The sequence below is a fragment of the Bombina bombina genome, chromosome 5 (genome assembly GCF_027579735.1).
Source record: "Bombina bombina isolate aBomBom1 chromosome 5, aBomBom1.pri, whole genome shotgun sequence".
NCBI lineage: Eukaryota > Metazoa > Chordata > Amphibia > Anura > Bombinatoridae > Bombina > Bombina bombina.
Genome location: NC_069503.1, coordinates 386,720,858 through 386,745,547, shown reverse-complemented (window position 1 = coordinate 386,745,547; position 24,690 = coordinate 386,720,858). Strand labels below are relative to the sequence as shown.

The 24,690-nt window shown below is 38.0% G+C and overlaps 1 protein-coding gene across 1 annotated transcript in view; it reads left to right on the top strand.

Moving 5' to 3' along the window:
• Positions 1–24,690, top strand: part of EFHB (EF-hand domain family member B) — a 159,395-nt gene that overhangs the window by 36,267 nt on the left and 98,438 nt on the right. Inside the window, exons 5-8 of the mRNA XM_053715736.1 lie at positions 797–907; positions 4,112–4,241; positions 19,697–19,780; positions 20,247–20,314. Of these exons, the coding sequence (XP_053571711.1) occupies positions 797–907; positions 4,112–4,241; positions 19,697–19,780; positions 20,247–20,314 (393 nt within the window). The remainder of the gene's footprint in view (positions 1–796; positions 908–4,111; positions 4,242–19,696; positions 19,781–20,246; positions 20,315–24,690) is intronic.

Below are 24,690 nucleotides of genomic sequence, written 5' to 3'. Positions count from 1 at the left end.
AAATTTTTCCTATTTAAAACTAAATAATTACCTATAAAATAATCCATAAGATAGCTACAATATAACTAATAGTTACATTGTAGCTAGCTTAGGGTTTATTTATATTTTACAGGCAACTTTGCATTTATTTTAACTAGGTACAATAGTTATTAAATAGTTATTAACTATTTAATAACTACCTAGTTAAAATAAAGACAAATTTACCTGTAAAATAAAACCTAACCTAAGTTACAATTACACCTAACACTACACTATAATTCAATTAATTCCCTAAACTAAATACAATTAATTACAATTTAAAAAAAATATCTAAAGTACGAAAAAATACAAACACTAAATTACAGAAAATAATAAAATAATTACAAGATTTTTAAACTAATTACACCAACTCTAATTCCCCCTAACAAAATAAAAAAGCCCCCCAAAATAAAAAAATTACATTTTTCCTCCTGCTAGTGGTCAGGGGTGTGATGTCTCGTGGACATTCACTAAAAAATATTTTATTAGGTAAGCACACATTTTGTTTTTTTACAACCTTATTACATTTTTAATACAAATATACATTTCTGTTGTTTTTCTTTCATGTGCCATGATATATACATAAATGATGGTACAGTTTGAATATTCTGGGATGCTGAAAAAAAAAATATTAGATGTGTGGGTTTCTCGCAGAACAATGACCTACAGGGGGCTTAAATGTGAGCAGCATCTAAAGCCTCCAAAACAGCTCAGCACATGGCAAGAAACTAATAATATATATTGATAACGTAATCACTTGTATTATGTTTTTATAAAGGTTTATCAGCAGGGGTCATTATAAATCCACCAAAGAGTTTTAAAGAAGTTGAAGAAGAAGCACAGAAAGGGCATCAGTTTTATGTTGTGACACATAATGACTATAATGCTGGTGAGTACTGTCAACAATAGCATTTCACATTGGTGCTATTGTAATTTTCCCTTTCCTCTACAGTACTTTGTTTACATAAAAGGGTTTGGCATTAATAATACATATGCAGGAAAGGCACAGCAGATAGCTATGAAATTACTTTTTTTTTTTTACTTCTGATTCATTATTTATAAGCAGAGCATGAACAAAGATATTTATGTGAATTTGTAAATAGCGCTATTGTGCATTAACTTAGCTCCAGCACAATCAATAGCGCTTTCTTTAAATATTTTTTTTTTTATCACGGAAGCTATAGTCTAGTGCAGAGGTTTTCAAAGGTAACACAGTGGACCTCTCCTTTAGCGAAACTTTCAAGATGAACCCCCCCGCGATAGGAGTTATTACACTCACAAGCACTCATCTACAAAGACATCCACTCACAGAGATACACAAGCACAGTCCTATTTATTGAATATGATCAGTGCAACAACACAAGGCTCTTACACACACACACAATTATACAAGCCCCCATAGGCAGCCACATGCTCACACACACAAGCCCCTATAAGCAGCAACATGCACACGTAAACAAGCCCCCATAGGCAGCCACATGCACCCACAAGCACAGTCCTATTTATTGAATATGATCAGTGCAACAACACAAGGCTCTTACACACACAATTATACAAGCCCCCATAGGCAGCCACATGCTCACACACACACAAGCCCCTATAAGCGGCAACATGCACACGTAGAAGATACTAGAGGGTGATGTATATAAAATATACACCACACTCCTAGGGGGTGCTAACAGACCACTAAAAAGATAAAAAATAAAAATACAAATGAATATAAAATAAACCATGCAAACCTATATCAAACTGTATAAAGATCAACATGCACACGTACACAAGCCCCCATAGGCAGCCACAGGCACCCACACACAAGCCCCCATAGACAGCCGCATGCACCCACCCACACACACACAAGCACCCATATGAAGCCACATGCACACACAAGCACCCATAGGCAGCCACATGCACACACACAAGCCCCATAGGGAGTCACATGCATAGACAAGTAAGCCCCCATAGGCAGTCACATGCATAAACAAATAAGCTCCCATAGGCAGCCACACACCCAAAAACATTTAAAAAAAAAAAAAAAATCAACACTTTGTAATACAGATGGAGCAAAACCCTGCCTCAATTACATCTCCAAATACAAGCAGTTTTTACACAGGTAATACAGGCACAACATGTGCATAGTACCCAATATACAATACATGCATTATGATTATGGGGTTCATTTTATGCTTTCAACCTTCTCTAACTTTTGCCTCTGTGCTAAGAGGATGCTTTTTCAGCACTGTACATATAAAGCACAAGGACCTGAAATCAGTGTGTCCCCTTACTTTACTTTGCTGTATCTTTCCAGCTGCCTGTGGTTGAAGTGAAACTCCGTTATGCGCCCTGTCTGTGCGACACACAGTCTGCGCTTCCTGCTTCTCTTCAACCATACGCATATGAAAACATGCAACAAAGCAGAGTCCTTTCATTTGTACTTATGGCAATAACCAACGCTGGCCGATCACTGAACCTCACTGCACTCGGAAGGTGTTCAGTCGTCATGTCACTTCGCTATTTGCTGGAGAGGCTGCCACCGAAAAACTTGCACATTAATTTAAATAAAAAAAAAAAACATTCCCGCTCCTGTTCCTGCCCCACAGTTTGGAAACCAGTGGTCTAGTGCATGGTAATATCTGCACGTCACATGGTAAACTAAATCCCTCACATAATTCTATGAGGACAAGCTGTTAAATTCATGTTGGATATTGCCCCAGCACTAAGCTGATCGAGCACAAAAATCTTCTCAGGTTGTGGAGGTTTTCATCTAGTTCTGTACTATTTTAATCATAATACATCCTACATTATTAATTGTGCTCCACTTGTAATTAAACCCAATATTGGGCTAGATTACAAATGGAGCGCTTATTTATGGGGACTGTGTTTTCCCTGTAAATATATATGTATATGCTTATAAACATATTTAGTTTAGTGTTAATATGTGTATATACACTTATTAACACACAAATATATATTCATATACATACAGTATATATTTAAATTTGCTGCACGACTCACGGCATGAGAACGAGACTCCCATTGGAGCTTATAGAAGTGTGTCCTCATGAGCACATTGCTTCCACACATTGCATCTAACTTGTTATACCAGCACACATTTGCGTGCGCTGGTATTACAAAGTGGACATCGCCCTCATAGTCTGGCCCATTTTTGGGCATTTTTTGCTTTATTTAAAGGGACATGAAGCCCAAAATTGTTCTTTCATGATTCAGATAGACAATATAATTTAAAAAAAGTTTCCAGTTTACTTCTATTATCAAATTTGCCTTGTTCTTTCGGTATTCTTTGTTGAAAAGTTATCTAGATAGGTAGCATGCACATCTATGGAGCACTACATGACAGGAAATAGTGCTGCCATCTAGTGCTCTTGCTAACGTATAACATTGTTGTAGAACTGATGCCATATAGTGCTGCAGACACGTGCACACTCCTGAACTGCTTTTCAACAAAGAATAACAAAAAAAGAAGAACATTTGATAATAGAAGTAAATTGGAAAGTTGTTTTAAAATTATATGCTCTGTCTGAATCCTGAAAATATTTGGGGGGTTTTATGTCCCTTTAAAGCGGCTAGAAGCAGTTTACTTGTTTGTCTCACAAAAATAACTCATGTTTAAAGGGATAGTCAAGTCAAAATTAAACTTTCATAATTCAGATAGAGCTTGCATTTGTAAGCAACATTCTAATTTACTCTTATCAATTTTTCTTCGTTCTCTTGATATCTTTATTTGAATATAAGCTTAGGAGTCGGCCCATTTTAGTTCAGCACCTGGTAGTGCTTGCTGATTGATGGCTACATTTAGACACCAATCAGAAAGCACTACCCAGGTGCTGGAACAAAAATGGGCCGGCTCCTATGCTTACATTCCTGCTTTTTAAAATAAAGATTCCAAAACAACGAAGAAAATTTGATAATAGTAGTAAATTAGAAAGTATCTTAAAATTGCCTGCTCTATCTGAATCATAAAAGTTTAATTTTGACTTGACTATGCCTTTAACTGTAAATCTGTAATGCTGTTTGGAATATTATTTTAATCTATTTATTGAAATAGAGTTAATCATTAGATACGTTTACCTTTTAGGTGAAATTAGAAATAGAAAATATGATTCATCAAAGTACAAAAAAGAAGAAAGATTTGGAATAGAAACACCACACTTCAATGATGGTAGAAATGTTGCACAATGTATACGATGGATTCACGACATGAAAACGTATGTCCTTTTTATTTACAATTTGATTACTGCTAAGATGTAGAACACATTTGTATACTAGTAATTTTTCTCTTACCCCGTGGCTTCATCTTGTATTTTTATTTATAGTTGATTGATCTCTAACTTTACAGGCTTGGGCTTCCTAGAGGTTGGAATTCTAAAATTTGATTTTGGAAGGTAAATTGATGGTAAAGTGTAAACCTTAAAGTATTAAGGAAATCATTTGCTTTCTTTTGGGCTTCTTTTTGACACTTTTGTTTATTTTGGCAAAGTAACACTAACCTTTAAATAAATACACAGAAAAAATAGGCAGCCTTCAAGGGCTTAGAAATTAGCATATGAGCCTACCTAGGTTTATCTTTCAACAAAGAATACCAAGAGAACAAAGCAAATTTGATGATAAAAGTAAATTGGAAAGTTGTTTAAAATTGCACGCCGTATCTAAATCACGAAAGTTTAATTTTGACTAGACTGTTCTTTTTAAGATATCTAAGACTGATTCATAAAGAATGATTGACAACCCTGACTTAGCTAAACGCATCTGGTGAGCCGATAACCAGAGGCATATGTGTGTAGCCACCAATTACCAGTGCACATTACTTTCTCCAACATAGGTGTGTCCGGTCCACGGCGTCATCCTTACTTGTGGGATATTCTCTTCCCCAACAGGAAATGGCAAAGAGCCCAGCAAAGCTGGTCACATGATCCCTCCTAGGCTCCGCCTACCCCAGTCATTCTCTTTGCCGTTGTACAGGCAACATCTCCACGGAGATGGCTTAGAGTTTTTTAGTGTTTAACTGTAGTTTTTCATTATTCAATCAAGAGTTTGTTATTTTCAAATAGTGCTGGTACGTACTATTTACTCAGAAACAGAAAAGAGATGAAGAATTCTGTTTGTATGAGGAAAATGATTTTAGCAACCGTAACTAAAATCCATGGCTGTTCCACACAGGACTGTTGAGAGCAATTAACTTCAGTTGGGGGAACAGAGTGCAGTCTCTTACTGCTTGAGGTATGACACATTCTAACAAGACGATGTAATGCTGGAAGCTGTCATTTTCCCTATGGGATCCGGTAAGCCATGTTTATTACGATTGTAAATAAGGGCTTCACAAGGGCTTATTTAAACTGTAGACTTTTTCTGGGCTAAATCGATTGATTATTAACACATATTTAGCCTTGAGGAATCATTTTATCTGGGTATTTTGATATAATAATATCGGCAGGCACTGTTTTAGACACCTTATTCTTTAGGGGCTTTCCCAAAGCATAGGCAGAGTCTCATTTTCGCGCCGGTGTTGCGCACTTGTTTTTGAGAGGCATGGCATGCAGTCGCATGTGAGAGGAGCTCTGATACTTATAAAAGACTTCTGAAGGCGTCATTTGGTATCGTATTCCCCTTTGGGTTTGGTTGGGTCTCAGCAAAGCAGATACCAGGGACTGTAAAGGGGTTTAAAGCTTAAAACGGCTCCGGTTCCGTTATTTTAAGGGTTAAAGCTTCCAAAATTGGTGTGCAATATTTTCAAAGCTTTAAGACGCTGTGGTGAAAATTTGGTGAATTTTGAACAATTCCTTCATGTTTTTTCGCAATTGCAGTAATAAAGTGTGTTCAGTTTAAAATTTAAAGTGACAGTAACGGTTTTATTTTAAAACGTTTTTTGTACTTTCTGATCAAGTTTATGCCTGTTTATCATGTCTGAGCTACCAGATAGACTGTGTTCTGAATGTGGGGAAGCCAGAATTCCTATTCATTTAAATAAATGTGATTTATGTGATAATGACAATGATGCCCAAGATGATTCCTCAAGTGAGGGGAGTAAGCATGGTACTGCATCATTCCCTCCTTCGTCTACACGAGTCTTGCCCACTCAGGAGGCCCCTAGTACATCTAGCGCGCCAATACTCCTTACTATGCAACAATTAACGGCTGTAATGGATAATTCTGTCAAAAACATTTTAGCCAAAATGAACCCTTGTCAGCGTAAGCGTGGCTGCTCTGTTTTAGTTACTGAAGAGCATGACGACGCTGATATTAATATCTCTGAAGGGCCCCTAACCCAATCTGAGGGGGCCAGGGAGGTTTTGTCTGAGGGAGAAATTACTGAATTAGGGAACATTTCTCAGCAGGCTGAATCTGATGTGATTACATTTAAATTTAAATTGGAACATCTCCGCATTTTGCTTAAGGAGGTATTATCCACTCTGGATGATTGTGAAAATTTAGTCATCCCAGAGAAACTATGTAAAATGGACAAGTTCTTAGAGGTGCCGGGGCTTCCAGAAGCTTTTCCTATACCCAAGCGGGTGGCGGACATTGTTAATAAAGAATGGGAAAGGCCCGGTATTCCTTTCGTCCCTCCCCCCATATTTAAAAAATTGTTTCCTATGGTCGACCCTAGAAAGGACTTATGGCAGTCAGTCCCCAAGGTCGAGGGAGCGGTTTCTACTTTAAACAAACGCACCACTATTCCCATAGAGGATAGTTGTGCTTTCAAAGATCCTATGGATAAAAAATTAGAAGGTTTGCTTAAAAAGATGTTTGTTCAGCAGGGTTACCTTCTACAACCCATTTCATGCATTGTCCCTGTCACTACTGCCGCATATTTCTGGTTTGATGAACTGCTTAAGGTGCTCGATAGTGACTCTCCTCCTTATGAGGAGATTATGGACAGAATCAATGCTCTCAAATTGGCTAATTCTTTCACTCTAGACGCCTCTTTGCAATTGGCTAAGTTAGCGGCTAAGAACTCTGGGTTTGCTATTGTGGCGCGCAGAGCGCTTTGGTTGAAATCTTGGTCGGCTGATGCGTCTTCCAAGAACAAGCTACTAAACATTCCTTTCAAGGGGAAAACGTTGTTTGGTCCTGACTTGAAAGAGATTATCTCTGATATCACTGGGGGTAAGGGCCACGCCCTTCCTCAGGATCGGCCTTTCAAGGCAAAAAATAGGCCTAATTTTCGTCCCTTTCGTAAAAACGGACCAGCCCAAGGTGCTACGTCCTCTAAGCAAGAGGGTAATACTTCTCAGGCCAAGCCAGCTTGGAGACCAATGCAAGGCTGGAACAAGGGAAAGCAGGCCAAGAAACCTGTCACTGCTACCAAGACAGCATGAAATATTGGCCCCCGATCCGGGACCGGATCTGGTGGGGGGCAGACTCTCTCTCTTCGCTCAGGCTTGGGCAAGAGATGTTCTGGATCCTTGGGCGCTAGAAATAGTCTCCCAGGGTTATCTTCTGGAATTCAAGGGACTTCCCCCAAGGGGGAGGTTCCACAGGTCGCAGTTGTCTTCAGACCACATAAAAAGACAGGCGTTCTTACATTGTGTAGAAGACCTGTTAAAAATGGGAGTGATTCATCCTGTTCCATTAAGAGAACAAGGGATGGGGTTCTACTCCAATCTGTTCATAGTTCCCAAAAAAGAGGGAACATTCAGACCAATCCTAGATCTCAAGATCTTAAACAAATTTCTCAAGGTCCCATCGTTCAAGATGGAAACCATTCGAACTATCCTTCCTTCCATCCAGGAAGGTCAATTCATGACCACGGTGGATTTAAAGGATGCGTATCTACATATTCCTATCCACAAGGAACATCATCGGTTCCTAAGGTTTGCATTCCTGGACAAACATTACCAGTTCGTGGCGCTTCCTTTCGGATTAGCCACTGCTCCAAGGATTTTCACAAAGGTACTAGGGTCCCTTCTAGCGGTGCTAAGACCAAGGGGCATTGCAGTAGTACCTTACCTGGACGACATTCTGATTCAAGCGTCGTCCCTTCCTCAAGCAAAGGCTCACACGGACATTGTCCTGGCCTTTCTCAGATCTCACGGCTGGAAAGTGAACGTGGAAAAGAGTTCTCTATCCCCGTCTACAAGGGTTCCCTTCTTGGGAACAATTATAGACTCCTTAGAAATGAGGATCTTTCTAACAGAGGCCAGAAAAACAAAGCTTCTGGACTCTTGTCGGATACTTCATTCCGTTCCTCTTCCTTCCATAGCTCAGTGCATGGAAGTGATCGGGTTGATGGTGGCGGCGATGGACATAGTTCCTTTTGCGCGCATTCATCTAAGACCATTACAACTGTGCATGCTCAGTCAGTGGAATGGGGACTATACAGACTTGTCTCCGAAGATACAAGTAAATCAGAGGACCAGAGACTCACTCCGTTGGTGGCTGTCCCTGGACAATCTGTCTCAAGGGATGATGTTCCACAGACCAGAGTGGGTCATTGTCACGACCGACGCCAGTCTGATAGGCTGGGGCGCGGTCTGGGGATCCCTGAAAGCTCAGGGTCTTTGGTCTCGGGAAGAATCTCTTCTACCGATAAATATTCTGGAACTGAGAGCGATATTCAATGCGCTCCAGGCCTGGCCCCAGCTTGCGAGGACCAGGTTCATTCGGTTTCAATCAGACAACATGACGACTGTTGCGTACATCAACCATCAGGGGGGAACAAGGAGTTCCCTAGCGATGGAAGAAGTAACCAAAATTATTCTTTGGGCGGAGTCTCACTCCTGCCACCTGTCTGCTATCCACATCCCAGGAGTGGAAAATTGGGAAGCGGATTTTCTGAGTCGTCAGACATTGCATCCGGGGGAGTGGGAACTCCATCCGGAAATCTTTGCCCAAGTCACTCACCTGTGGGGCATTCCAGACATGGATCTGATGGCCTCTCGTCAGAACTTCAAAGTTCCTTGCTACGGGGCCAGATCCAGGGATCCCAAGGCGGCTCTAGTGGATGCACTAGTAGCACCTTGGACCTTCAAACTAGCTTATGTGTTCCCGCCATTTCCTCTCATCCCCAGGCTGATAGCCAGGATCAAGCAGGAGAGGGCGTCGGTGATCTTGATAGCTCCTGCGTGGCCACGCAGGACTTGGTATGCAGATCTGGTGAATATGTCATCGGCTCCACCTTGGAAGCTACCTTTGAGACGAGACCTTCTTGTTCAGGGTCCGTTCGAACATCCGAATCTGGTTTCACTCCAGCTGACTGCGTGGAGATTGAACGCTTGATTTTATCGAAGCGAGGATTCTCAGATTCTGTGATCGATACTCTGGTTCAGGCCAGAAAGCCTGTAACTAGAAAGATTTACCACAAAATTTGGAAAAAATATATCTGTTGGTGTGAATCTAAAGGATTCCCTTGGGACAAGGTTAAGATTCCTAGGATTCTATCCTTCCTTCAAGAAGGATTAGAAAAAGGATTATCGGCAAGTTCCCTGAAGGGACAGATTTCTGCCTTGTCGGTATTACTTCACAAAAAGCTGGCAGCTGTGCCAGATGTTCAAGCCTTTGTTCAGGCTCTGGTTAGAATCAAGCCTGTTTACAAATCTTTGACTCCTCCTTGGAGTCTCAATTTAGTTCTTTCAGTTCTTCAGGGGGTTCCGTTTGAACCCTTACATTCCGTTGATATTAAGTTATTATCTTGGAAAGTTTTGTTTTTAGTTGCGATTTCTTCTGCTAGAAGAGTCTCAGAATTATCTGCTCTGCAGTGTTCTCCTCCTTATCTAGTGTTCCATGCAGATAAGGTGGTTTTACGTACTAAACCTGGTTTTCTTCCAAAAGTTGTTTCTAACAAAAACATTAACCAGGAGATTATCGTGCCTTCTCTGTGTCCAAAACCAGTTTCAAAGAAGGAACGTTTGTTGCACAATTTGGATGTTGTTCGCGCTCTAAAATTCTATTTAGATGCTACAAAGGATTTTAGACAAACATCTTCCTTGTTTGTTGTTTATTCAGGTAAAAGGAGAGGTCAAAAAGCAACTTCTACCTCTCTCTCTTTTTGGATTAAAAGCATCATCAGATTGGCTTACGAGACTGCCGGACGGCAGCCTCCCGAAAGAATCACAGCTCATTCCACTAGGGCTGTGGCTTCCACATGGGCTTTCAAGAACGAGGCTTCTGTTGATCAGATATGTAGGGCAGCGACTTGGTCTTCACTGCACACTTTTACCAAATTTTACAAGTTTGATACTTTTGCTTCTTCTGAGGCTATTTTTGGGAGAAAGGTTTTGCAAGCCGTGGTGCCTTCCATTTAGGTGACCTGATTTGCTCCCTCCCTTCATCCGTGTCCTAAAGCTTTGGTATTGGTTCCCACAAGTAAGGATGACGCCGTGGACCGGACACACCTATGTTGGAGAAAACAGAATTTATGTTTACCTGATAAATTTCTTTCTCCAACGGTGTGTCCGGTCCACGGCCCGCCCTGGTTTTTTTAATCAGGTCTGATATTTTATTTTCTTTAACTACAGTCACCACGGTACCATATGGTTTCTCCTATGCAAATATTCCTCCTTAACGTCGGTCGAATGACTGGGGTAGGCGGAGCCTAGGAGGGATCATGTGACCAGCTTTGCTGGGCTCTTTGCCATTTCCTGTTGGGGAAGAGAATATCCCACAAGTAAGGATGACGCCGTGGACCGGACACACCGTTGGAGAAAGAAATTTATCAGGTAAACATAAATTCTGTTTCTCGTGAGCCTATCTGGGTACTTTTAAAAAATTGGATAATACTGTATTGGATATATATATAAAATTAAAAGTATCTTAAAATTAAATATTCCATCTGCACCATGAAATTTAATTTTGATGTTTATGTACCTTTTAAGCATGTAATTTTAAGACATTTTAAATTCACTTGTATTATCAAGTTTATTTTGTTCTTTTATTACCCTTTTCTGAAAAGAATATGTACATATCCTCAGCAGCAGTAATATACTTCTGAGAGCTGATAGCTGTCTTAAACTATAGGCTCAGTGTACAAAGCAGCAGATGCTGCTTTTGAGCCCATGAATGAGCCTAATTTTGCAATGTAGATAGCAGCATTCGTCCGACCACAGCTTCTTAGGCTGTCCGCAACCTCTGATATGGGGTTGATAAAACACCCTGTTTTGTTTCGGGTGATTTTTCACAACTTGTAATAGCTGTGCAATGGAAATTTATTGCAAAAAGATCTCATCGCGTGCGACTCGTAATCTTGCCCTAAGGGATTTATCACAGTTGAAAAAAAAATTCAAATCATTTATCAACAAAAATCCCATCAGACTTTAACGCCGATTTTCTATTGAAAATAATTTGATGTTTTTCTAAAGGATTGTCATCAACCCCATAGTTATATGTAAGCAACAGTGCAATAATAAAATCAATAACATAACTGTGGCAGAATATTTTTTTCAAGATCACATAGTAACATATTAACTTGTACATGTGGTGCAAAGTCCTGTAAGTGTAAAGCACAAATGCATGATAGCTAGGCCACAGGTTAAAGTGATGATAAATCCTAGAGTTTCCAAAACACTAGGATTTACCATCACTAAGAATAAATTGGACTTTCAGTCATCACTTTATAAAAAAGTGTGCTAAACTTATCCTTTCTGTGCTGCGACCTCCTCGCTAAACTAAGCTGTCCCAGCCACCCACGGCACAGTGCTCCTTTTTTCAATGAAGTGACGTTTACAACTCTAAACCAATAGCTGTGCTAGTATTACGGCACTGTTCTGTATGCTAGCACAGTTATTGGTATAGAGGTGAAAATGTCACCTCAGAGCGACGTGCCACCCAGAGCCGCTGAGTTTAGCGAGCAGGCCCTGGCACAGAAAAGGTAAATTTGGTACACTTTTTTATAAAGTGATGACTGAAAGTCCTATTTCTTATTAGTGATGGTAAATTCTTTGAAATGCTAGGAGGATTTGCCTTCATTTTAAGCTCCGTTTAAAAAATTCTGTTTACTGCAATTTGTGCATCTGTACATTTTCAGCATATTGGAGTTGATCACAATCTTTTAGAAAAATCATGTGTAATGATTTTCAACAGAAAATCACCATTAATGTCTATGGGAATTTTTGTAGACACATCATACGATAAGTTTCTTTCAGGATTGTGATGAACCAAATTGTCTTCATGCTAGAGACTACTTTCCCAAAAAAACATAATTTATGTAAGAACTTACCTGATAAATTCATTTCTTTCATATTAGCAAGAGTCCATGAGCTAGTGACGTATGGAATATACATTCCTACCAGGAGGGGCAAAGTTTCCCAAACCTCAAAATGCCTATAAATACACCCCTCACCACACCCACAATTCAGTTTAACGAATAGCCAAGAAGTGGGGTGATAAAAAAGTGCGAAAGCATATAAAATAAGGAATTGGAATAATTGTGCTTTATACAAAAATCATAACCACCACAAAAAAAGGGCGGGCCTCATGGACTCTTGCTAATATGAAAGAAATGAATTTATCAGGTAAGTTCTTACATAAATTATGTTTTCTTTCATGTAATTAGCAAGAGTCCATGAGCTAGTGACGTATGGGATAATGACTACCCAAGATGTGGATCTTTCCACACAAGAGTCACTAGAGAGGGAGGGATAAAATAAAGACAGCCAATTCCTGCTGAAAATAATCCACACCCAAAAATAAAGTTTAACGAAAAACATAAGCAGAAGATTCAAACTGAAACCGCTGCCTGAAGTACTTTTCTACCAAAAACTGCTTCAGAAGAAGAAAATACATCAAAATGGTAGAATTTAGTAAAAGTATGCAAAGAGGACCAAGTTGCTGCTTTGCAAATCTGGTCAACCGAAGCTTCATTCCTAAACGCCCAGGAAGTAGAAACTGACCTAGTAGAATGAGCTGTAATTCTTTGAGGCGGAGTTTTACCCGACTCAACATTGGCAAGATGAATTAAAGATTTCAACCAAGATGCCAAAGAAATGGCAGAAGCTTTCTGGCCTTTTCTAGAACCGGAAAAGATAACAAATAAACTAGAAGTCTTACGGAAAGATTTCGTAGCTTCAACATAATATTTCAAAGCTCTAACAACATCCAAAGAATGCAACGATTTCTCCTTAGAATTCTTAGGATTAGGACATAATGAAGGAACCACAATTTCTCTACTAATGTTGTTGGAATTCACAACTTTAGGTAAAAATTCAAAAGAAGTTCGCAACACCGCCTTATCCTGATGAAAAATCAGAAAAGGAGACTCACAAGAAAGAGCAGATAATTCAGAAACTCTTCTGACAGAAGAGATGGCCAAAAGGAACAAAACTTTCCAAGAAAGTAATTTAATGTCCAATGAATGCATAGGTTCAAACGGAGGAGCTTGAAGAGCTCCCAGAACCAAATTCAAACTCCAAGGAGGAGAAATTGACTTACTAACAGGTTTTATACGAACCAAAGCTTGTACAAAACAATGAATATCAGGAAGAATAGCAATCTTTCTGTGAAAAAGAACAGAAAGAGCAGAGATTTGTCCTTTCAAAGAACTTGCGGACAAACCCTTATCTAAACCATCCTGAAGAAACTGTAAAATTCTCGGTATTCTAAAAGAATGCCAAGAAAAATGATGAGAAAGACACCAAGAAATATAAGTCTTCCAGACTCTATAATATATCTCTCGAGATACAGATTTACGAGCCTGTAACATAGTATTAATCACAGAGTCAGAGAAACCTCTTTGACCAAGAATCAAGCGTTCAATCTCCATACCTTTAAATTTAAGGATTTCAGATCCTGATGGAGAAAAGGACCTTGTGACAGAAGGTCTGGTCTTAACGGAAGAGTCCACGGTTGGCAAGAGGCCATCCGGACAAGATCCGCATACCAAAACCTGTGAGGCCATGCCGGAGCTACCAGCAGAACAAACGAGCATTCCTTCAGAATCTTGGAGATTACTCTTGGAAGAAGAACTAGAGGCGGAAAGATATAGGCAGGATGATACTTCCAAGGAAGTGATAATGCATCCACTGCCTCCGCCTGAGGATCCCGGGATCTGGACAGATACCTGGGAAGTTTCTTGTTTAGATGGGACGCCATCAGATCTATTTCTGGAAGTTCCCACATTTGAACAATCTGAAGAAATACCTCTGGGTGAAGAGACCATTCGCCCGGATGCAACGTTTGGCGACTGAGATAATCCGCTTCCCAATTGTCTATACCTGGGATATGAACCGCAGAGATTAGACAGGAGCTGGATTCCGCCCAAACCAAAATTCGAGATACTTCTTTCATAGCCAGAGGACTGTGAGTCCCTCCTTGATGATTGATGTATGCCACAGTTGTGACTTTGTCTGTCTGAAAACAAATGAACGATTCTCTCTTCAGAAGAGGCCAAAACTGAAGAGCTCTGAAAATTGCACGGAGTTCCAAAATATTGATCGGTAATCTCACCTCCTGAGATTCCCAAACTCCTTGTGCCGTCAGAGATCCCCACACAGCTCCCCAACCTGTGAGACTTGCATCTGTTGAAATTACAGTCCAGGTCGGAAGCACAAAAGAAGCCCCCTGAATTAAACGATGGTGATCTGTCCACCATGTTAGAGAGTGACGAACAATCGATTTTAAAGATATTAATTGAGATATCTTCGTGTAATCCTTGCACCATTGCTTCAGCATACAGAGCTGAAGAGGTCGCATGTGAAAACGAGCAAAGGGGATCGCGTCCGATGCAGCAGTCATAAGACCTAGAATTTCCATGCATAAGGCTACCGAAGGGAATGATTGTGACTGAAGGTTTCGACAAGCTGCAATCAATTTTAGACGTCTCTTGTCTGTTAAAGACAGAGTCATGGACACTGAATCCATCTGGAAACCCAGAAAGGTTACCCTTGTCTGAGGAATCAAAGAACTTTTTGGTAAATTGATCCTCCAACCATGATCTTGAAGAAACAACACAAGTCGATTCGTATGAGATTCTGCTAAATGTAAAGACTGAGCGAGTACCAAGATATCGTCCAAATAAGGAAATACCACAATACCCTGTTCTCTGATTACAGACAGAAGGGCACCGAGAACCTTTGTAAAAATTCTTGGAGCTGTAGCTAGGCCAAACGGCAGAGCCACAAACTGGTAATGCTTGTCCAGAAAAGAGAATCTCAGGAACTGATAATGATCTGGATGAATCGGAATATGCAGATATGCATCCTGTAAATCTAATGTGGACATATAATTCCCTTGCTGAACAAAAGGCAAGATAGTCCTTACAGTTACCATCTTGAACGTTGGTATTCTTACATAACGATTCAATATTTTTAGATCCAGAACTGGTCTGAAGGAATTCTCCTTCTTTGGTACAATGAAGAGATTTGAATAAAACCCCATCCCCTGTTCCGGAACTGGAACTGGCATAATTACTCCAGTCAACTCTAGATCTGAAACACATTTCAGAAATGCTTGAGCTTTTACTGGATTTACTGGGACACGGGAAAGAAAAAATCTCTTTGCAGGAGGTCTCATCTTGAAACCAATTCTGTACCCTTCTGAAACAATGCTCTGAATCCAAAGATTGTGAACAGAATTGATCCAAATTTCCTTGAAAAAACGTAACCTGCCCCCTACCAGCTGAGCTGGAATGAGGGCCGCACCTTCATGTGGACTTAGAAGCAGGCTTTGCCTTTCTAGCTGGCTTGGATTTATTCCAGACTGGAGATGGTTTCCAAACTGAAACTGCTCCTGAGGATGAAGGATCAGGCTTTTGTTCTTTGTTGAAACGAAAGGAACGAAAACGATTATTAGCCCTGCTTTTACCTTTAGATTTTTTATCCTGTGGTAAAAAAGTTCCTTTCCCACCAGTAACAGTTGAAATAATGGAATCCAACTGAGAACCAAATAATTTGTTACCCTGGAAAGAAATGGAAAGTAAAGTTGATTTAGAAGCCATATCAGCATTCCAAGTTTTAAGCCATAAAGCTCTTCTAGCTAAAATAGCTAGAGACATAAACCTGACATCAACTCTGATAATATCAAAAATGGCATCACAGATAAAATTATTAGCATGCTGTAGAAGAATAATAATATCATGAGAATCATGATGTGTTACTTGTTGCGCTAAAGTTTCCAACCAGAAAGTTGAAGCTGCAGCAACATCAGCCAAAGATATAGCAGGTCTAAGAAGATTACCTGAACACAGATAAGCTTTTCTTAGAAAAGATTCAATTTTCCTATCTAAAGGATCCTTAAACGAAGTACCATCTGACGTAGGAATAGTAGTACGTTTAGCAAGGGTAGAAATAGCCCCATCAACTTTAGGGATTTTGTCCCAAAATTCTAATCTGTCAGACGGCACAGGATATAATCGCTTAAAACGTTTAGAAGGAGTAAATGAATTACCCAATTTATCCCATTCTTTGGAAATTACTGCAGAAATAGCATTAGGAACAGGAAAAACTTCTGGAATAACCACAGGAGCTTTAAATACCTTATCCAAACGTTTAGAATTAGTATCAAGAGGACCAGAATCCTCTATTTCTAAAGCAATTAGTACTTCTTTAAGTAAAGAACGAATAAATTCCATTTTAAATAAATATGAAGATTTATCAGCATCAACCTCTGAGACAGAATCCTCTGAACCAGAAGAGTCATCAGAATCAGAATGATGATGTTCATTTAAAAATTCATCTGTAGGGAGAGAAGTTTTAAAAGATTTTTTACGTTTACTAGAAGGAGAAATAACAGACATAGCCTTCTTTATGGATTCAGAAACAAAATCTCTTATATTATCAGGAACATTCTGCACCTTAGATGTTGAAGGAACTGCAACAGGCAATGGTACTTTACTAAAGGAAATATTATCTGCTTTAACAAGTTTGTCATGACAATCAATACAAACAACAGCTGGAGGAATAGCTACCAAAAGTTTACAGCAGATACACTTAGCTTTGGTAGATCCAGCACTAGACAGCGATTTTCCTGTAGTATCTTCTGACTCAGATGCAACGTGAGACATCTTGCAATATGTAAGAGAAAAAACAACATATATATAAAGCAAAATTGATCAAATTCCTTAAATGACAGTTTCAGGAATGGGAAAAAATGCCAAAGAACAAGCTTCTAGCAACCAGAAGCAATGAAAAATGAGACTTAAATAATGTGGAGACAAAAGCGACGCCCATATTTTTCGCGCCAATAAGACGCCCACATTATTTGGCGCCTAAATGCTTTTTGGCGCCAAAATGACGCCACATCCGGAACGCCAACATTTTTGGCGCAAAATAACGTCAAAAAATGACGCAACTTCCGGCGACACGTATGACGCCGGAAACGGAAACAAATTTTTTGCGCCAAAAAAGTCCGCGCCAAGAATGACGCAATAAAATGAAGCATTTTCAGCCCCCGCGAGCCTAACAGCCCACAGGGAAGAGTCAAATTTTTGAAGGTAAGAAAAAATGATTAAATCAAATGCATTATCCCAAATATGAAACTGACTGTCTGAAAATAAGGAAAGTTGAACTTTCTGAGTCAAGGCAAATAAATGTTTGAATACATATATTTAGAACTTTATAAACAAAGTGCCCAACCATAGCTTAGAGTGTCACAGAAAATAAGATTTACTTACCCCAGGACACTCATCTACATGTTTGTAGAAAGCCAAACCAGTACTGAAACGAGAATCAGCAGAGGTAATGGTATATATAAGAGTATATCGTCGATCTGAAAAGGGAGGTAAGAGATGAATCTCTACGACCGATAACAGAGAACCTATGAAATAGACCCCGTAGAAGGAGATCACTGCATTCAAATAGGCAATACTCTCCTCACATCCCTCTGACATTCACTGCACGCTGAGAGGAAAACCGGGCTCCAACTTGCTGCGGAGCGCATATCAACGTAGAATCTAGCACAAACTTACTTCACCACCTCCATCGGAGGCAAAGTTTGTAAAACTGAATTGTGGGTGTGGTGAGGGGTGTATTTATAGGCATTTTGAGGTTTGGGAAACTTTGCCCCTCCTGGTAGGAATGTATATCCCATACGTCACTAGCTCATGGACTCTTGCTAATTACATGAAAGAAATTTATATTGCGTATGACAGACCAGCTACTGAAATGTAAACTATGTTTTTTTTCTCTCTCACTTGTTATTGATATGTAAATGCATTTGTATCCTACTGACTAATAGGGATATCTTCCACAGCTCCACTAATTCTCAGGAAGTAATACAACATGAAATTATTTGTTTACAATATTAATTTTTTTTTTTTTTTTTTTTAAAGTACAGGTATACCTGGTTTTATTGTGCTTGGCAGATATTGCTCTTTTTATAAATTGAAGGTTTGTGGCAACCCTGTGTCAAGGAAGTGAGCCATTTTTTCAACATATATACACATATAAACACATAAATACACGTCAACACACACATATATATATATATATATATATATATATATATAAACAAAGAAGGAAGTCCGGATAACTGCTCAAAACAGGTAGTGCACTTTATTGAAACAAATAGCGTAGAGTTAAAACAGCAGCACTGTTTGTGCAAAAATAATGCAGATGCAAAAGTAGAGTGTAGCTATGGCCAGATGGTAAGTGGGCTAAGTTAGGAGCACAGGAAAAGGGCTTGTCTTACGCGTTTCAGCTCCTCCTGAGCCTTATTCATAGACTGCATAGTGCCCAATTCTGTTATGCAAATTTATATAGGCTAATCTAACATTTGATTGGTTGATAACGCCCCGGTCAGTTATCCAATGGTTAAAGGAGTAAGGAGACAACACCCTGTTATGTGGATCTACATAGGAAGAGGTCAATACAGTAATACCTAAATACTACAACTATTATTGCTAACGGATTGTGTAAATACACATAAGCATAGATATAAATATAAAAATATGTCTGAAAACAGGTGAATGCTTAAATAGATCCAAGGGGCTTCAAAAAGACAGCATAGATTGGCATGGAGAAGCATCCCAATATGTGTGTCACTTAAGGATAAGTGACGTACGTTAATGTGTCAATTACATGCCAATTGCATTAATGACTAATTTGTACTAATAAAGGGTGCAACCTCAATGTGATCTAAAGCTAAAATGTACCGCTACTAATAGACCTAAAAAAAAATAAATAAATATATATATATATATATATATATATAAAAGACCCAGGGTGCTGCAAAAATATTAACAGCAAGCAGAAGAAGCGCACTCCAATGGGAATAGTTTTCAAATGGTCACTTTAATGTAAACGTTTTCAGGCTACAAAACCCGTCCTCAGACATACAAAGTGGAACCACTTTGTATGTCTGAGGATGGGTTTTGTAGCTAAAAACTATTCCCATTGGAGTGCGCTTCTTCTGCTTGAGATATATATATATATATATATATATATATATATATATACACACACACACATCACCAATAAAAAGGTTAGCATTCTTAACTATAAAGTATTTTTTAATTAAGGTATGTACATTGTTTTTTTGACTTACTGCTATTGCGCACTTGATAGACAACAGTACAGTGTAAATATATCTTTTATATGTCCTGGGAAACAAAACAATTAGTGGGACTCCCTTTATTCGCTTTATTGCGGTGGTCTGGAACCTAACCATCAATATCTCCGAGATACGCCTGTACTATCTTTTAGATGCACCGAGGAAAACACAAATGCCCCTTTTATTGTATGTTTTACATGCATTTCAGATATGGATATAAGAAAAAAAATATTTTCTTTTTCAGAATCGAAGGTGCGAAAATAGTTTCCAAAAGAGGGGATGATTTCAGAGAGCGTTTTCAGCCTCAGCTTGGGACAGTTCTCAACCCGTAAGTATTTCTGTTGAAAATAGTACAAGGAAATCATGTATTATTTATTTTACAACCTCATGTTTACTTAGCTCTCTAAATATAATAACATGCAAAATAAAATATAACAAATAATAATTAACAGCATAAACAAGGTTTCCTCCAACTCTGTTGTTTTTCTATTTGAGCTAATATATAATGCATCTGTTAACTTTATTCCTCTGAGCTTTCTGTGGTACATAATTTATTTTGATGTCTTGAAAGATTGAAACTGACATTTTATGTTTTTGAAGCATGTCATTTAGTGTGTGTTTTACTAGTTCTGCAATGCAAAATGCAATTTAATTTAACAACTGCAATCTTTTAGCATTTGCAGAAATGAACTTAATTTACCTTAAATTTTAATGAATGAAAAGCAGAAATCTGTAGTATTGTGCAATATTTTGCTATGCTATATAATTGTTAATACAGTTATCTTTCATTACAGTATTGCAGATACAATGAATGTTCCACCAGGTCATACTTTTGGCATCTTAGTTCACCCTGAAGAATATGGTAATTTTATTATTCATATATATATATATATATATATATATATATATATATATATATATATATACAAAATATCTTTCTATCTATCTTTATAAATGTAAAAAAAAAATGTAAAAGCATCTTGTGGGAGCGTGGAAAACAATATTTCATGGTATACAGGCCTATATTTTTACTCTTAAAGGGACATTAAACACCTCAAAATATTGATTCAAATTATTTAATTACATGTAGTAAAACAACTTTGCAATATACTTTCATTATTTATTTTATTCCCCTTTCCTATAATTTAATTCTGAATATTGTGGGCTTTCCAATTTATATTAAACATGGAAGTGCAGACACAGCTATATCCCACACAGTCATTGATTGCACACTCTAGTAAGCCATTTATAACCATTCCTAATTGGCCTCAGCAGAAAAGGTAACCTAAGTTACAATATGGCAGCGCCCACTGCTTTATGGACATTAACTTTACCCTTATTTTTTTCAATATTTAACCAACTAATATAATTTTTAAAAAATACATGTACAAATTATTTTGAGGCTAATCTTTGCTCTGAATACATCATTCAAGCAATGATTTATTTAGTGTTTAATGTCCTTTTAAGAACTGCCCTTTATGCAACAATAAGTTATTGTCATCGTTATGCGTGCTCAAGGAAGTAGGATTTTAAGTACAATTAAAGATGGGTAAGAAGCATCAGTGGTTAGCTAATGTGAAGAGCTGTCTATTTAAAATAAAATAAAAAAGTGACTACTAAGAGTAGCAAGGTGACACACTACTATGCTGTTTATTAAAATGTGCTGCTTTGCAAAAGAGACTAACCAAGTGATTGCCTAACATGTATATGCATAAATACTTCCTTGTAGTAAAGGATTGCAAGAAAACATGGGCTATGCGTAAGGCTTATTCATTTATTGTATTACTAACCATTTTGTACACAATGTTTCCAGACTAAGGGCTAGATTACGAGTGGAGTGCTATCTTAACGTGCACCTGTAAAGGGGCTAATTTGGCCCCTTTACGGGCGCACGTTAAATAACCAGCCATTACTATTAACCAAAAGTCAGACCTCTGGCTTAAAATAAAATAATGACTCTATTGCCCCCCCCAAAAAGAGAAAAGAGCATTTACAATAAATATGAGCATTTTTATAAAAAAACAAATAACAAACAGACAAAGCAATTATAAGGGGTTAAAGTAAGGGGATATGGGGTGTTTGGAAAAAAAAAATCAGCACCTAAAGTGCCATTACATGGAGCTCAATGGGGGACTATGTTTTCACTACAAATATATATGTATATGCTTATATTCATATTTATGTATTTATAATATACACATATAAACACATAAATATATATGTCTATAAGCATATACGTATAGGTTTATTTATTTATTGCTGCCCAATGCTGCACGATTTGCCCACTGGGCTACGCTAGGTGGTTTTCCCTTGGCTGTCGGCAAGAAAACGAGGCTCCTATTAAAGCCTATGGATGTGCGCAGTGAGCACTTTGGGCAATGCGAACGCGCTGGTATTACTAAGTGGATCGCAAATATTGTGCTTGCGTAATCTAGCCATAAATGAGTTGTATATGGGCTTTAGATAATGAAGTAGAAATGGAGACAGCACTCTAGGGATTAATAAAATTAAGCATCAATAAAAGTCAGTCAGGGTGCACAATCCCCAGGCTCCCCTTAGTGACCCCAAACACATGTTCCCATAGACCGCAATGTAAAGGCACTTTTCAGTGTCATTTTTTTTCTAACACCCCACTCCCGCCAACTTTACCCCCAAAATACTGCCTAGTACAGTTATTTTATTGAAGAATAAAAATGCTACCATTTTTATTTTTTAATAGAATACACTACACTGCATTTTGGGGGCATTTGGGGCACATTTATAAAATTAACCAGAGATCTGATCTCTGGTTAATTTTATAAGTGCTAATTACTACTGCAAGCTCGCGGTAGCAATAAACAGCCACTTGTAGTGGCTGGTTATTTATTGCGCGCCTGTAAACAGGCAAATTTGTCCCTTTCAGGCGCATGATAAATCTTGCCCAATATAAGCAATGCTAGATCATTTAAAAAGAATAGAAACCTTGATGAGTCATTTAAAAAGGCTATTCTATCAACTAAAAGTATGTTCATATCCTAAAAATGAGAAGACCCGTATTTATAATACTCTGTATTGGTGCGCATACCTTTAAAAAGTAAAAAAAACTTTAATGTATAGAACAGGTTCTAAATAAAAATCATTCTGATAGAAATGTGTCCCTAAGTTTTACATCCGACTTGTAGACAATGGTTTCAAAGTAATCCTTATTCACAATAATGTCCGTTACCACTTTTTACTATACAGTGATTAGTGGAATATAATATACCTTTAACTCGTACCTCGTTGCCTCCTTATGGTCTCTGTGAGACCGCTGACACTTTTTTCCAACATGACTATGGGGTTGCTCTTTGGCGCTCCGCTATTCTGCGGCTTCTTACTGAGTGTCCTTCTGTCTCTTCTGGGTCCTTCAGTTCATGTGACTTGGATTGGCCAATGCTGTACAAGTTTTTACAAAGAATTTCCTCTATATATTTGTACTTAACACTTAATGTGAATAAAGTATTAATAGTGATGTATTGGCACAATTCAGTTGTGAGCAAGAGTGTATGTGAAGCAATCACCTTACAACATTCCCTTCTTAGTTATCACTAATGTAGCGTTTTTGAGGCCAATTTAACAAAGGTCTTGCGGACCTGATCTGACAGTGCGGATCAGCTCCACAAGACATTGCTGAATGCGGAGAGCAATACGCTCTCCGTATTCAGCATTGCACCAGCAGCTCACAAGAGCTGCTGGTGCAACGCCGCCCCCTGCAGACTCGCGGCCAATGGGCCGCCAGCAGGGAGGTGTCAATCAACCCGATCGTACTCAATCGGGTTGAATTCGGGCGATTCCTGTCCGCCTGCTCAGAGCAGGTGGACAGGGTTATGGAGCAGCGGTCTTTGTGACCTTTTTAATCTGATATTTACTTTCTTCTCATTCTCTCTTACTTTCTGTATGTCCTATATATGTTGTTTATTTAAAGACCTTTCTGATAACCCAAGTCTCATGGTTATTTGATTTTCTGCACTCATTGTCACAGTAAACTTAAAGGGACATGAAACTCAAAAAATGTATTTTATGATTCCTATAGAGCATACAATTTTAAACAACTCATTGTATGTTTTGTTGAAAAACAGGGTTGTAAACTCAGGAGCTATCACGTGTCTGGCAAGAATGTTATCCAATTGCAAGAGCCCTAGAGGGCAGCACTATTTCCTGCCATGTAGTGCTCCAGACACCTACCTAGGTATCTCTTCAAGAAAAAATACCACAAGAACAAAGCACATTTGATAATAGAAGTAAATTGGAAACTTTTGTAAAATTATATGCTCTGTCTGAATTTGTGTTTCTTGTCCGTTTAAACTGGTTGTTTTTTTGTGTGAATCTCTTACAATTTGTTTTATAATTATCACCTTGTAACTCAATATTTAAAAATGAATAAATTACAAATATTTCTGCTGCTACATTTGTAAATTGTGGCAAACTTGAGCTGATTTCCATTATTGCCCATTAAAGAGAAGTCTAAATCTGCCTTCAAACCTAGGACAAATGTTCAGAAAGAGATGTCACAGTGAGTCTTTTTAAAATGAGAAGAAAAACAATTGTTCAATCAGCAGTGGAACAATAGAGGCATAGATCTGTGAAAGTGCATTTAAATCATGTTCACACATAAACTATTGGGCAATAATAAAACTTGAGCTATTTTTAAAAAGATAAATCATATTTGTAAAAGAAAATATAAAATAATGAATTTCAAAATCACATTTTCTCATTTGGTGTAAACATGTAAAGTCATTTAAAATAAAATATGAATAAAAACTGATTGCAGGATGATGAGTCTCAATAAATAATGTTTTTAAAAAACCTATTCCACCAGATTATGTGTGTATATATATATATATATATATATATACATATGTGTCTGTGTGTGTGTACGTATATATATATATATATATATATATATAAAACTATTCCACCAGATTATGTGTGTGTGTGTATATATATATATATATATATATATATATATACATATGTGTCTGTGTGTGTGTACGTATATATATATATATATATATACATATGTGTCTGTGTGTGTGTACGTATATATATATATATATATATATAAAACTATTCCACCAGATTATGTGTGTGTGTGTGTGTATATATATATATATGTGTATATATATATATATATATATATATATATATATATATATATATATACATACATATGTGTCTGTATGTGTGTACGTATATATATATATATAAAACTATTCCACC